The 13,244-nt window shown below is 61.7% G+C and overlaps 1 protein-coding gene across 2 annotated transcripts; it reads right to left on the bottom strand.

Annotated features, from left to right (window-relative positions):
• Positions 1-2,345: 2,345 nt before the first annotated feature.
• LOC104909644 (spectrin beta chain, non-erythrocytic 5-like) lies at positions 2,346-13,004 on the bottom strand. Of its 2 annotated transcripts, XM_010706903.3 has the most exons (26): positions 12,813-13,004; positions 12,503-12,610; positions 11,197-11,349; positions 10,662-10,793; positions 10,392-10,583; positions 10,231-10,314; positions 9,989-10,107; positions 9,767-9,881; positions 9,426-9,512; positions 9,119-9,234; positions 8,887-9,037; positions 8,584-8,675; positions 8,296-8,374; positions 8,065-8,187; positions 7,701-7,957; positions 7,456-7,579; positions 7,137-7,322; positions 6,775-6,930; positions 6,001-6,221; positions 5,523-5,700; positions 5,234-5,380; positions 4,726-5,076; positions 4,371-4,490; positions 2,682-4,060; positions 2,525-2,605; positions 2,346-2,432 (listed from the first exon to the last, which is right to left on the bottom strand). In XM_010706903.3, exons 1-25 carry the CDS (start codon positions 12,987-12,989, stop codon positions 2,575-2,577), a joined length of 4,878 nt encoding a protein of 1,625 aa, XP_010705205.1. In that variant the 5' UTR covers positions 12,990-13,004; the 3' UTR covers positions 2,346-2,432; positions 2,525-2,574. The 2 variants fall into 2 exon arrangements, with proteins under 2 accessions (XP_010705205.1, XP_010705206.1); XM_010706904.3 differs by lacking the exon at positions 4,371-4,490.
• Between the last annotated feature and the right edge of the window lie 240 nt (positions 13,005-13,244).

Genomic DNA, 13,244 nt, shown 5'->3' on the forward strand with positions numbered 1-13,244 from the left:
GATGGCGGTGCCAGGCACTGAGTCCAGCCCTGACAACCCCTTCCTCAGCAGCCACTGCCACCCTCCTTGGCAAGGACCCAGAGCCCCGCTGCGGGCTGGATGAAGAAGCTCTCAGACCAAGTGTCTATCTGTTTTTTAATAAAAACAACCCTCCCACCCCTGCCTGTACTGCGTGTGGGGAGACACCTGGGGGCGAGCACCCTGTGCCAGAAAGGGGAGCTGGGGTGCAGTGCAGCCTCACTCCGGGGAAGGAGTGAGTGGTGAGCTGGTGCTGAGAGCAGACGTGGTGCAAGGATGGCACCTGAGAGGAGGAAAATGGACAGGCTTCGGGTCACTCCTTCTTCCCAAAGAACTTCTTGAAGACTGATTTGTTCTTAGGGCGAGGGGTCTTCTCCCCCAGCACATCCTGTGGGCTCCCTGGCCGGGCCACGAAGGAGTGGCAGCGTGCCCTGGGCATGGCTGCTGCTTGCTCACTGATGTACAGCGTGACCGAGTAGCTGCTCCCAGCCTCTGGTGGCTCCTGGGGCACGGCCACAGGCATGATCTTCTGGTAGGTGGCTGTGGAAGGGAGCAGTGAGTGGGGATGGGGATACCAGCTCTGTGCCAGAGCAGCACCATGCAGGTGGCTGCAAGGAGGAGGGCACTGGAGATGGCAGTGACAGCAAAGCCAGCACCTAGCTCAGAGCAGCCATGCTTCAGCCTGGCCCAAGGTGTAGGAGATGCCTCCTGGTGGGACGGGTGACCCACCCCACCACCACTACCACTCCAACCAATGCCAGTGGGTGGGATGGGGACTGCTGGGCAGGGTTGCCCCACACACATGTGCACTGCCATACCTGAGGTGAAGGAGTAGGACCTCCGCTTGTTGGCCACCAGCCCGTAGTCAGTGTCTGGGCAGCTGTTGTCCCACAGCCCAGGGGACATCCTGGGTGACCACTGCTGTTCCCTGGACCCAGCTGCATGGCTGGTGGCACCACAGACATCCTCTGAAGCAGAAAAGAGACTTGTTGGGGGCAGGGGGAGCAAGACACCTGGGAGATGCACACTGAAGTGGAAACATGCTCTATAAGAGTGGGTTGCCTTGATCCAAATGCAAGACACCAACACAATGCTGTGACACAAGCCAAGGCACCTCAGGACAACCTGGTATCATCCCCATAGAGTATAGAGAAATCCACTGGTATCCCCAGGCAGATAACTGGTCCTTCTTATCCCCATTCCTGGGCAAGGGACCCTGGGACTCCTCACTCACACCCCACTGCCTTCCAGCCTGACCCAGAGCCTACAGCTTCCTCCAGAGCTGTCTCCCTCACACCCCTCAGAGCTGTGGAGAGGAGGCAGGGGACTGTATGTGCAGGGCTGTATGTGAGCAACAAGTAGGGGAGACTCTATGGGCCCTGGATGTAGGAGGACACCAAGACAAGGAAGTCACCTGCTGCCACTGTCCCGTCAGTTGGGCCATCCTGGGTGCCGAGTGGCTGTTGCAGCCGGGTGTTGGAGCGGGGCAGCACCACAATCTCTGGGCTCTTGGCAGTCATGGCCTGGTGGTGTCCCTGCAGGTGGGGGCTCCCAGGGCTGGACACCTTGCAGAACCTGGAAAAGAGCAAACATATACCAAGTAGGCTTGATGGAACTCAGAGCTTCTATGGAAGGACCAAGGGGAACAAGCAGCTAGTACCCGCTCACCCAAAGTGCTTAATGGCATGCTACTGCCATGGTGTGGGTTGCCAGATGCAGTGAGAGGAGGGCAACACCCACCATCAAGCACAGCACAGAGCTGGTCCCTGGCTACTCACCCCCCAGCAGCCCTGGGGCTCTCAATGCATTGTGTGACTGCCTGGAAGTAATCCACTTCAGGGAAACCTGGGGAACAGCAAACAGCATGTCGGGGTACAGAGGCACAATCAGCAGCAGGGCTGCACTCTGGCTGTCCCCATCCCACCAGCTCCAAGGACTGTAGGCAGGGTGCCTGCTCCTCCTGTCCACCCAGGGGCTGCTCACCTGAGTTCTGCTGCAGCTTGGAGACCCATTCGTTCATGAGGGGCTGGGAGGGGGCCCTCAGGAGGTACTCGGAGCCATCCCGCAGCCTGGGAGAGGAGAATAAGTCAACAGCAAGACCAGCATGCCTTGCAGATGGATGCCATCTCTGTACTCACTGCAGCCTGAAGCAGTTGGTCTTCTTCATGTACTCAGTGTCCGGTGTGCAGATGGCTCCAGAGAGGTTCAGGGGAAGGGCCACCACGGAGCTCTGCAGCACAGGGAAGGGCAGAAGCAGCGATGAGGTGTGCAGCTCTCAGTTCCCTGAGGGGGGAAGACCCCCCCACACACAGCCCGCAGCACTGTACCTTGAGGCTGTCCCTGCGGTCCTGGTAGAAGCACAACGTCTGCCTCATCAGCACAGCATGGAAGAGGCTCCATGTACGGCAGCTCGCCTGCGTGATGTGGGTGGGGATGGCTGTGACATGCAGAGGCTGCTCACCCCACAGCCTCAAGCCCCAGCGCCCTGCTCCTAAAGCAGCCATACCTTTCTGCCCCCTGCCTGCAGCACGTGCTTCCTTTCCAGCGTTCCCTCCATCATCTGGAACTCCACTTTCCCGGTGGCAGCCTGCAAGCAGAGCAGAGCAGTGTTTGGTTAAGCGGTGCTGGCTCAGCCCAGGGCAGACCCCCAGCCCAGCACTGACCTTGCTGCCCTCTCTCTCCTCTTCCCGCTGCCTGTGCTGATCCCACACACCGGGGTTGTCTGAGGGGGCTGTGGATGGCGGCTCCTCCAAGCAGGGGGTGGCCCCATGGCTCTTCTCCCCAGGCGGGCTGTGCAGGAATTGGGCAGCGCCGGGCAGGGTGAACTTGGCCACCAGCACATTGTTGGCTGCTGAGAGGATGAGGGGCCCGCCAGCCGTGTCGGAGCTCGGGGGCTGCCTGCTGTGTGGCCAGGTGCCCGCCGCTCGCCCGCCCCATCCCAGATAGCCTGCAGCTCCTCCTCCTCCTCCTCAAACTGCCTGTGGGCAGGGTGGCACACCTCAGTGGTACCCAGTGCCGGGCTGGGGGGTCGTGGGGAGCCCAACGCCCACTCAAAGACAGAGAGCTGGGTGGGAGCGGTGGAGGAAGAGCAGGCAGCACTGGGGACTGCTCCTGCCCTGCCTGAGGTGCCGGTGGGGGATGGCCCCAGCTCCAGCCGAGCAGCTTCGTGACGCCTGGCCCTTCTGCCAGGGCTGCCATCCTTGTATGAGTGGGCAGCCAACGCATCCCGCTCCTGGCTGCTGACATGGGGCGGCCGGCTCAGGCGAGAGTCCAGGATTCCCTCACCAGCACTGCTGGGTTGCCGTGGGCTGCCGCGTTCGTCCAGGCCCCAGGCCTTGTGCCGGCCATAGCTGGGGTTGAAGCTCACCTCTTCAAACCACGTTCCTTGCTCGCCCTTAGGGCTCTTCCCCAGATCTTGACTCTGTCCCCCCGTGCCCTCCTCCTGCTGCCTGGCCTTGCAGCTGGGCTGCCAGAGCCGCACTCCCGTGCCCTGCCTCTCCTCCTCCCGTGGTGCTGCATCCCGGAAGCACCTCAGGTCCTTGGGCAGCTCCAGGCTCAGCATGGAGCCCAGAGTGAGCTGGGGGCACACGGGCTTCGACCCCGGGGAGACGCAATGGGGCTGGGGGGGGCCGGGGGCCGCCCCGCACTCGGCATCAATGTCCCGCACCAAGGGGTTCTTCACGTACAGCAGCAGCTCCCCGAGTGGGGGGCTGGGAGCTGCCCCCGCCACCTTCCTGCGGCCACACTTGAGCGGCCACGTGTTGGTGGGGCCGCGGCGCTCCTCAGGCGGGGGCTGCAGGGAGCTGGAACCCATGATGCCCTGCAGCGTCAGCAGCCGTGCCTGCTCAGCCCTTGCCCGCTCCCTCCGCTGCAGGCTGTTGAAGAGGGATCCGGCCCCGGCTTTGGGCAGGGTGTGTGAAGCTGGTGATGTGCCAGCACCGGGTGCTGGCGGGCGGCAGGATGCAACAGGCGGTCGCTTTGCTGGCTGAAGTGTGCTGGAACTCTTCCTGGCTTTCTCCCCATAGCTCTCCTCCAGTGGTGCCTGCGGACACAAAGGAGCAGGCTGGTGACGGCAGTGCTCCCAAAACACTCGTATAGCCTGGGGCATGTGGAGCTGGGAGCACACAGCTTTACCCAGCACCCAGTCGCTAGGCAGCGGTTTGGCCTAGAGGAGCTGGAGTGCATCTCCCAGCACCCTGGGGACTGCCACCCCCAGCCCTTGGGGCAGCTTGTAGCCCCTCACCCTCAGTGCCAGGCACATTGCTGTGGCAAAGCAGGGCAGCACAAATCCAGAGCGGGCGGGTTCACACCATGCAGCCACTGCCCCACATGCAGCCTCCCCAGGCTGTTACCTCTTCCAGCAGCTGGTGAGGCAGCTTTCTCTTTCGCTTTAAACTACCCCAAGTGTTTCCTAAAAGCCCCTGGCAACGCTTCCAAAGGGTTTTAGAGCCTGAGGGTTTACTGGCAGGGTGCTGAGCAGCAGGAGAGAGATAGAGAGAGGTGAGGGAATGTGAGGTGAGGATCTTTAGCCAGGGGAGCGCAGGCAAACAGGTGGCACAAGCTCATCCTTAGCCCTTGGGAATTGCTCAGCATCCAGCAGAGACTTAGGCTTTGGGACAGTCCAGCAGGGTGCCACCATGGGAGATGCCCTACAAGCCCCCGGCACAGCTCCCCACAGTCCTGCACTTATGGCGCAGCCCCACGTACCGTCCGTGGCGCCTCCTCAATCTGCACCTTCTTCTTCTCACCCTTCTTGCTGATGCTCAGGATCAAGTTGACTGTTCCCCCCAGCCCACTGGGGCCCCGTGGCGGCAGCAGCAGCATAGAGGTTTCAGAGGAATCCCAGGCCAGAGCCTCCTCAGGAGGTCCCAAGTTGCTAGGCTCCCCCCAGCTCTGCTCCACTCCCAGTGGCATGTCCGAGAGAGGTGATGCTGGAAGGGAGCCCGCTGCTCCCTCCTGCATCTGCGGCTCTGGACCTGGCTCAGGTGTGGTGAGGGAGCAGAGTGTGATCCTGTCTGGGCTGAGGATGCTCTCCTGAGCACAAGGGGCATGCTGCTCCTGGAGATTAAAAGGAAAGAGACAGTAGAGGAAGGGCTGCTCTATTTCAAGGCAACCCTCCCCTTGTCCTGCCTGAAGCACCAGGGCATGACACATCCATCATCTACTTCCGTGCCACCAGCTTCATCTAGAGCTCTCGGTGCAGCTGGGTGCTCACCTGCACAGTAGGGGATGCTCGCAAAGGGCTCTCTGGATCTTTCCTGTTCTGCTGCTTGTTCCCAGGATCCCGCTGGTGCCTCTGTGCTCGCCAGCGCACCAGCACCCAGCCCAGCATGCTCTGCAGCTCCTCCAGGCGCTCCTGGATCTGTGAGGATGGAAAGGAGGTGCTGGGTGGCTCGCAGGGACCCTGTACCACTCACCAGGCTCCTTGCCCACAGTCTGCTCTCTCCTCCATGTCTGCTCCAGCAGGATTTCTGTAGGATGCTGAGAGGCTGCCCACCACTTACCACTGCACTCAAGTTGTGCTCCTCAGCCACCAGCTGCTGCCCTGCTGCTGCCAGTTTCTCAAACTCCTTCAGCTTCCCCTCGATCTTCCTTTCCAGCTCCTCACACTTGGGCTCCAGGAGACCGTGGCTGCTTGGGCTCTCTGAGAAGATCTGAGCCCGTGTGTCCTCTGTCCAGGAGCTGAGGGTACAGGAAGGACAGGCTAAGGTACAGACCAGCTCAGCCCTAGCGAAGCCATTCCTGACCTGTCCTCATCTCCTAGAGGACGTGGTTTCTCAGTCATACAAAGTGTCCCAAAAGCTGCCAGTGGCTGTTCCTCAGCTGAGCTGAGTAACACATGAGATCTTACAGATGAAGTCGTGGCCCCCAGCTCTGGTTCCAGCATTGCTTATGTACATGCCAGCATCCCCAGCTCTAGCAACATCATGTTGTCAGCACCGCTGCCACAAAGGTAACCCCCAGCAGCTCACTGTCACTTACATCATGGCCAAGTAATCCTTGAAGAAGTGCCGCAGCCGACCAGCCTGCTGCACGTGGACACGGGTTTCCTGCAGCAGCTCCCGCAGCTCTGCCCACACCCGTAGCGTGCGCTGCGCCTCCCGGCCAATGGGGCACAGGTGTGTGGGGCAGAGCTCTTGCAAGTGGAAAGCCTTCCGCTCCAGCTCCTCCAGCCTCCCCTGCAGGACCTCTGACACTACACGCTGAAGACCAGAGAGAAAGGCATGAACTAGTAATGAACTCCCAACTCTTAACCTCCGCACAGGATCCACTTTATGTACTGGTTAGGACGCACCAAACCATCCCATTTCCCACTGCACTAAAGGGCCGGGGGCAGAGCTACTCTCTGCAGCCAGGATGGGCTCCCCTGCATCCTGGGACTCAGGGATGGAGAGGAGCACATCAGCAGGGATATGGGGGCTCTCCTAGGTCACGGAGAGAGCAACGCTGCATTGGGAAGATGAGCAAAGCAAAGGGTTGTGGCTTCTCCGCGTGCCTGCCTGAGTCACCTCCCCACTGACGGAAAGATGAGTGAGGCACTGGCAGCTGGGCGCTGGCACACGGGAGCTGACGTAAGCGCTCTCCCTTCCCTGGCCCGAGCTGGGCTCCACTGGAAAATTCCAGCCTGGACGCCGTAGTGTGCCAAGGCTGACGACACCTGGGTTCTCGGGGGCCAGTGCCTCCCTGGGATGGCCTCATCCAGCCCGGACACCTCGCTGCAAGGCATCCAGCTGGCCAAGGTGCTCCCGGGCTTACCTCCATTTCCTGCTGCCGACTCTGCAGGCCCTGCAGCTCCTGGAGGTCCTTCTCGCTTTTCACAGTGGTGAAACCGCTCTCTGCTTGGGCAGTGTCATGAGCCAAGGCCTTGGCCTCACAGCAAAGGGCCTCCAGACGTGGGGACACCTCTGCCACCTGGGTGGGCAGGAGGAGGGAGATGAGCTCCAGTGCAGATGTAGCAGCACGGGAGGGATGGGGACGCCCTCCTGTTGCAACACTGATCCCGTTTGTGTCCCACAGGGATGAGTCAAGGTGCATTCCCCATCCCAACTTGGTGGCATGTCCAGCTGTGGGTGGACAACCCGGGTGGCATCCCTCAGCCCTCAAGCCCCGTCCCCTACCAGGCGCTCCAGGCTTTCCGTCTCCACTGCCACCTCCACAACCCGCTCACGCTCCTTCATCGCACTGTTCAGCATCTCCACGGCCTCCTGCAGCTCTCCCAAAGGACTGCTCACCTCCTCGCTATCTTCAGCTTGGGCAGAGAGTGGGGGAAAAGCCCCCTGCGAGCCATGACGCCTGCTCCCTGGCTGAAGCCAAGAAACACTGGGTGTGAGTGAAGTGGGGAGCAACCCTCTAAGCAGCCAGGCTGGAGAGGAGTCCCCTAGGGTCTCCCTGCCTGCCACAGACCAACCCTTGGGCTGGTCCATCCCCACTGCTCACCGCCACAGATCCCTGCTGGTTCCGTGATTCCTCCTCTTGCAGGTTCTGCAGGAACTCGGACAGCACCAAGGAGTCACGCAGGTCAGCAGCTCGGCGCCGCAGTGCTGACTGCACTCGTGCCAGCCTACAGGGAAAGGTGTATGACATGAGGAACAGGACCCCCTGCAGCTCCTCAGGTGGAGCATCCATCTGCCTCCCTACCCACCCTGAGACCAGGGAGGACACAGCCTGCCCTTGCTACTCACTTCTCCTCCACCATCTCCACCTTCCTCTGCATCTTCCTTGCCCCCTCATGCTCCATTGATGTCTCGCTCGCTGCCTCCTCCCGCAGTGCCTGGAGCTTGAGGCCGCACAGCATGAGCTGCCTCTCCAGCTGGTCTGTGCCCTCCAGGTCCCGCCGCAGCTCCGTGGGGCTTCGCATGGGGGCTGGCTCTGAGAGTGACCCGGCCACGGCTTGCAGCCATCGTTCAGCAGAGTCCAGCTCCCCGACCAGCCTCAGTGCCTGCAGGGACAGTGGGGAGGTAGGAACAGCTCCACCACCGGCTCTGAGCCATCCACGGGTGCAGGCAGCCCTTCCATGGGATCCAACGTGCAGGTGATGCTGCTCACCTTATCGATTTCCCTCAGCACTGCACCATTCTCCTGGTGCTTTCTCTGCAGGTCCTCCCACAGCTCACCCAGCTCCCGCAGCATGGCCTCTACCTGTGGGCTGCCTGCTTCCTCCTGCCCCTCCTGGAGAGAAAAGAGCGGTCAGGACGGCCCTGTCCAGCGATCCCCTGCTGCCCTGTGCCAGATAGGGCTCAGCCCCAGTGCTGGAGCTGTGGTCTAGCATGGCCCTACCTGGCAGGCATCCTGCACCTGGGCCTCCAGTGGCCGTGTGCCCTGCTCAGCCTCTGCCTCTGCAGGTACTCTCCTCTTCCTGCAGAGGGGAGGACAGTCAGGCATGGGGAACCCCCTCCTTGGGCCTTCACTGGGAATGAAGGAGCTGGGACTGCCACGGTGTCCCCCCAATCCAAGCACCTTTCTGCCCCTCTGGGGAGGAACTTTAAATGCAAGGGACAAGCTGGGTGCCAGCAGGTGCCCCTCTGCTCCCATTTCACTCTCAACAGGCACCTCTCAAGCCCATACCTCTTGCTGTCCCCTCCCACTGCTGCAGATCCGGGGCTGCTCCTCTCGCCTTGCATGCGCTCCACCATCTTCCTCGACATGTCCTTCTGCACCTGCAGCACAAAAGGACCCATGCCTCGTTTGCCCAGCCCAAAGCGTGCTTAGCTTTGTATGACTGAGGGGCTCATTGCTATGGCTCTCTGTATCTCAGCCTTGGCTGAGTGACAGGGTTTGGCCAGCAACCAAATTCCCACAGGCTTGTCTGTCTCCCTGCTGCAGAGCCCTGGAGATGCTGGGGCAGCAGGGCTGAGCTGCCATGCTCACCGTGACACCAGGACCTCTCTTCTGTCTGTCTCCTGTGTTCTTCCCCTCCAACTCCTGGACACTAACATGTCCGCAGGGCTCAGTGATCACAGCTACAGCTTCACTCCCTGGGAAACCACTCACTGGAACCAGCACCGCAGCCTTCTCGTTCCTGAAAAGGGGCAGAGTGCAGCGTGGTATAGAGGGCACAGGATGGACTGGAGCTCAGGGAGCAAGGTGGAAGCAGCCCTACCTCAGCGCCTGCTGGAGCTGGGCCCAGCTCTCCTTCACATCTCGGTGTTTGGCAGTGACACGAGCTGCCAAACTGGGCTGCAGGTTGAGCAGCTGGGACACAGACACGTCCAGCATCTGGAGGACAGGGAGCAGGCAGGGAGCAGTGGCAGGACTGCTGAGGGATGTGGTGGCTGTTTATCCCCCCGCTGTCCTTCAGGGTATCTCCCCCATGCAATATCCCATAGGTGCCAGAGCTGACCTGGTAAGACACATGAATCCATCTGCCAGGATGCTACCCTGGCTCGGAGGATGAGCCCTGTACTTACCATCACTTGGCTGGCTATGTCCCTGACATCCTGATCCCGGCCTATCTCAGCTTCCCCTTGCTTCCCCATGCTGCAGACACTCCTCCACTGCAAGAATAAGCTACAATCAGTGGTGGGAAAGTGACAGGACCTGCTGACATGTCAAACACGTTGTTCAGCAAAGCTGTGCTTGCTGTGCTGGGCTCTCATCCCACACTGAGCTCTTTCCCCCAGCTCCCCGAACTCCGTGCCAAGAAAATGCTCAGCATGGCAGCCTCCACGCAAGGCATGAGGATGGGGTGCTTCCCACCCAACTTCATTCTGCATGGGGCTGTGTGGTCCTGGGGTTCAAGTGCCAGTACCTTGGCATGGATGGCATCCAGTAGGGCATCTGCTTGCTGCAGGAAGGCAGCAACCTCCAGGGCCAGCTGCAGAGCCTCGTGGTGCTCCTTTAGAGTCCCCTGCAGCCGCAGCCACCTGCATAGATGGGAAGGCAGAAGTGAAGGGTGATCTGTGCCACGGTGCTGGCTGCACCAGCAGGAAGTCCAATTCTGCCCCGCATAGCCCACACTGCCTCTGCTCACATCTTATTGAGGTGCTTGCGCCGGGCAGAGATGCTCCTGCTCTCACTTTTGCCTTGTTTCTCTAGCTTCTGGGCCAGGCTGTTAAGCTCCTCATGCAAGCTCTGGAACTGCTGCTCCTCCTGCTCATACAGAGACAGAAAGAAGAGACAGAGGTGTGAGGCCTCACTTGCAGGCTGGAAGGCAGAGATGGAGTGGGCTGTGAGGCTGAGCTCCCCCAAAATCAACCCCTAGGAGCCTTTTACCTGCTTCAAGTCAAGGATGCGGCGGGTGAGCTGGATCTTGTCTGGGCTCTCCTGCAAGAGGACTGCCAGGGAGGGCTTCTCCTCCTGGGACAGGGGAGGCTGTGAGCAGGCGGGCACACAGCTGGCGTCCCACCCCAGAGCATGCTCCCCACAGCCCGCACCTTGCTCCGCATCCAAGCCTCCAGCCGCTCTGCCTTCCTGCCAAAGTCCTGCAGACTGCGCAGCCCACCCAGGGCCCGGCTCTGGTTGGCGGCTGTCTGTCTCAGGAGCTGCCACTGTTCCCGCAGGGCCAGCAGCTGCCTCCGCACCACCTCGGCACTGGGGCTCGGCCCACACATCAGCTGCTCACCCATCTGCAGGGCCACACTCAGCACCAGGGGCTCCCGGGGCTGTGCCCTACCACGAGAGCCTTGGGCCAGTGGGGAGCTCACCTGGTTGAGCTTTATCAATGTGTTCTCGAAGTCCTTCATCTCTCTCTGCAGGGTCTGAGCTGCCTGTTCCCAGTCCTGGAGGTCGCAGCCATCCTTCAGGTCCCGCAGCTTGCCTCGCACCCAGCCTTCTGCCTGCAGCGTGGGAAGAGCCGTGTGTGCGTGGATGCCTCTAACGGAGCACATAGACTCAACCCACCCTGGCACAATGGGGCAGGATGGCGAGTAGCCGCTTTCCCTGCCTGCTCCATCCCAGCGGGAGCAGCTCCTCGCCCCCACTCCCTCTTTGCTGCCCGTTCCCATGCTGCTGGGAAGTGAACAGATGAGGAGGAAGGCGGGAAGGCGCCCGCACACGTGGGGAGGAAGCAGGGCCCGCTGCGGGCTGACCCCCTCTCCCGGGGCTGACAGCCAGGCGGAGGCAGCCAAGCATGATCTCACGCCGCAACAATGGCTGTGCTCGAGGCCGCTGCGCAGCTCTTCCCGCCCCACCGCCCGCATGGAGGGCAGACGGCCCCAACCTACGCCCCGCCGGGCTCACCTGCAGCACCTCCCGGTTGAATTGGGCGAGCGGGGGACTCGGCTCAGGCAGACCTGGGGGTCCCACAGCAATCTGCCCGCTGCTTCTTGCTGCTGCCAGCTCCTTGCTCCTGGGGCTCTCCCTGTGGGGTGCTGCTGGGGGGGTTCCCACCAGCTGAAGGGTGGGGGGGGGAGGATCAGCATGCTGCCCCAGGGCCTTCCACACCACGTCCAGGACAAGCACGTGGTTTGGAAGCCTGGCTCAGCTTCGTGGGACTGCCTCGGTCCTCAGCCCACTGCCCTGCCAACATGTTTGGAGCACTTTCAGCCCGTTGCCAGACCTCGGTGCCGGCCACCACACTCATGGCTCCTCCAGCATGTGCCCACAGCATGCTGACACCCCAGGGGTGCTCCTGAGTCACCCCATTGAGGACGGAAGGGCACAAAGCGACCCAAGGAGACCCCTGCTCCTGGTGAAGGCAGAAACGCGGCCTCTCCCTGGGGCCCGGCGCTGACGAAACACACTGTCAAGACTCCAGCTCCGCCGGGGGCCATGGCGAAGGTCAGCCAGCACGAGGGGCTGGCCCCACTCCAAGCACGGCCCTGGGACCAGCTGCACGGAGCTGGGGGGAGTGCGGCCACCCGGAGCTCATTCCCAGCATGGCGGCTGGGCTCCACCGCCCCCAGGGACAGTGCTACACCCAACTCTGTCACAGCTGAGGCCAGGCATAGCGGGAAGCACCAGCACACCCCAGGCTGGAGCTGATTTCACTTCATGCCACGTCTGGCCACACCAACCTCCAGCTCGTCCCAGGTATGGAGGAGATGCAGGTTTCTCCACTCCACAGCCGGCTTCTCAGGTGGCACAGGGCAGTGGCCCCCAAGGACCCAGTGGCAGCATGCCTGCTGGCTGGCACGTCCTGAGAGCGGGGCTGTGGGGCTGGGCAGTGACTGCAGGCTCCTAAGCACTGTGGCATGTGCTGCTCTGCTGATGACATGGGAGCTGCATTTCAAAGTCTTTCTGCTTAACCACAAGAACTACAGAAGTACTTTCTTTTTTCTCTCTCTCTTTTGTTTTTAATAGCTGTACAGATTCTCAGGCCCTTCTGCAAGTCTGACATCTTCAGCCTCTGGACACAGCAGCAGTCCATAGCCCACTGTCTCTGGGAGCCACAAACCCAGAGCCAGCCCCACTGTGCCCACTAGCCCCATGCATGTCCCCAGGGCTCCCTTCGCCTCATTTCTGAGCAGACTCCTTGGCAGCAAACCCACAGTCCCGTCTGTCAGCCCCAAACCATGCCCTTGGCTGGGATGCTCAGGATACGTACCATACCAAAAGGGGAACCTCTGTCCACGGGAGAGCAGAAACCGCTGGACCGCGGGCTGCCAGCCTCATGCTTCTCATCCTCAGCATCCACATCCTTCCTGAGAAAGACCTAGAGGAGGGCCAGGCATGTCTCCATCAGCATCTCAGTGGTCTCAGCACCTTGTGCCAGCCACTCCCTGCCTAGGCAGAGATGTACAGTCTGCAGGCATCCTTCTCCCGCACAGCATAGCAGGTCAGGGAAAGCACAAGCCCATCGGGGGCTGCCACACCTGGCAGTCCGGGAGACGAGGACTGAAATGTGGCTAACTCACAGGGAAGGGCTGCCGCGGGACAGAGAGGTCACGGATGTGAGCGGGAGAGGCAGGGGAAGGGAGCCCGGGAGCCGCGCGTAGGTATGAAGAGGAGCACGGAGAGGAGCCCCAGTGAGCCGCTGTGTTCCTGCCCCGGCGCTGCTGCCCATCCCACAAGGAGCCGCTCCATCCTTCCATCCGCACCCCGCATCCCCGCACAGCCGATCCCCGCTCTCAGCCGCACACCCCCGCGCCGTGCGGACAGGAAGGGCCGCTCCCGGCCGCGCACCGCGCCGAGCACATGGCGCTGCCTTATATGAGCGCGGGGAGCCCTCGGTCGCCGCCCGGAGCTGTACGCGTGCCGGAGGGAGCGGCGCGGCTCCGCCTGGCCTTTATTGGCAATGCAGAGAGCGGCTGGCAGAGCGCTGCGCGGCTCTCCCGGCGCTGTCCCGC

This window comes from Meleagris gallopavo, chromosome 2, assembly GCF_000146605.3.
Source record: "Meleagris gallopavo isolate NT-WF06-2002-E0010 breed Aviagen turkey brand Nicholas breeding stock chromosome 2, Turkey_5.1, whole genome shotgun sequence".
Taxonomy (NCBI): Eukaryota; Metazoa; Chordata; class Aves; order Galliformes; family Phasianidae; genus Meleagris; species Meleagris gallopavo.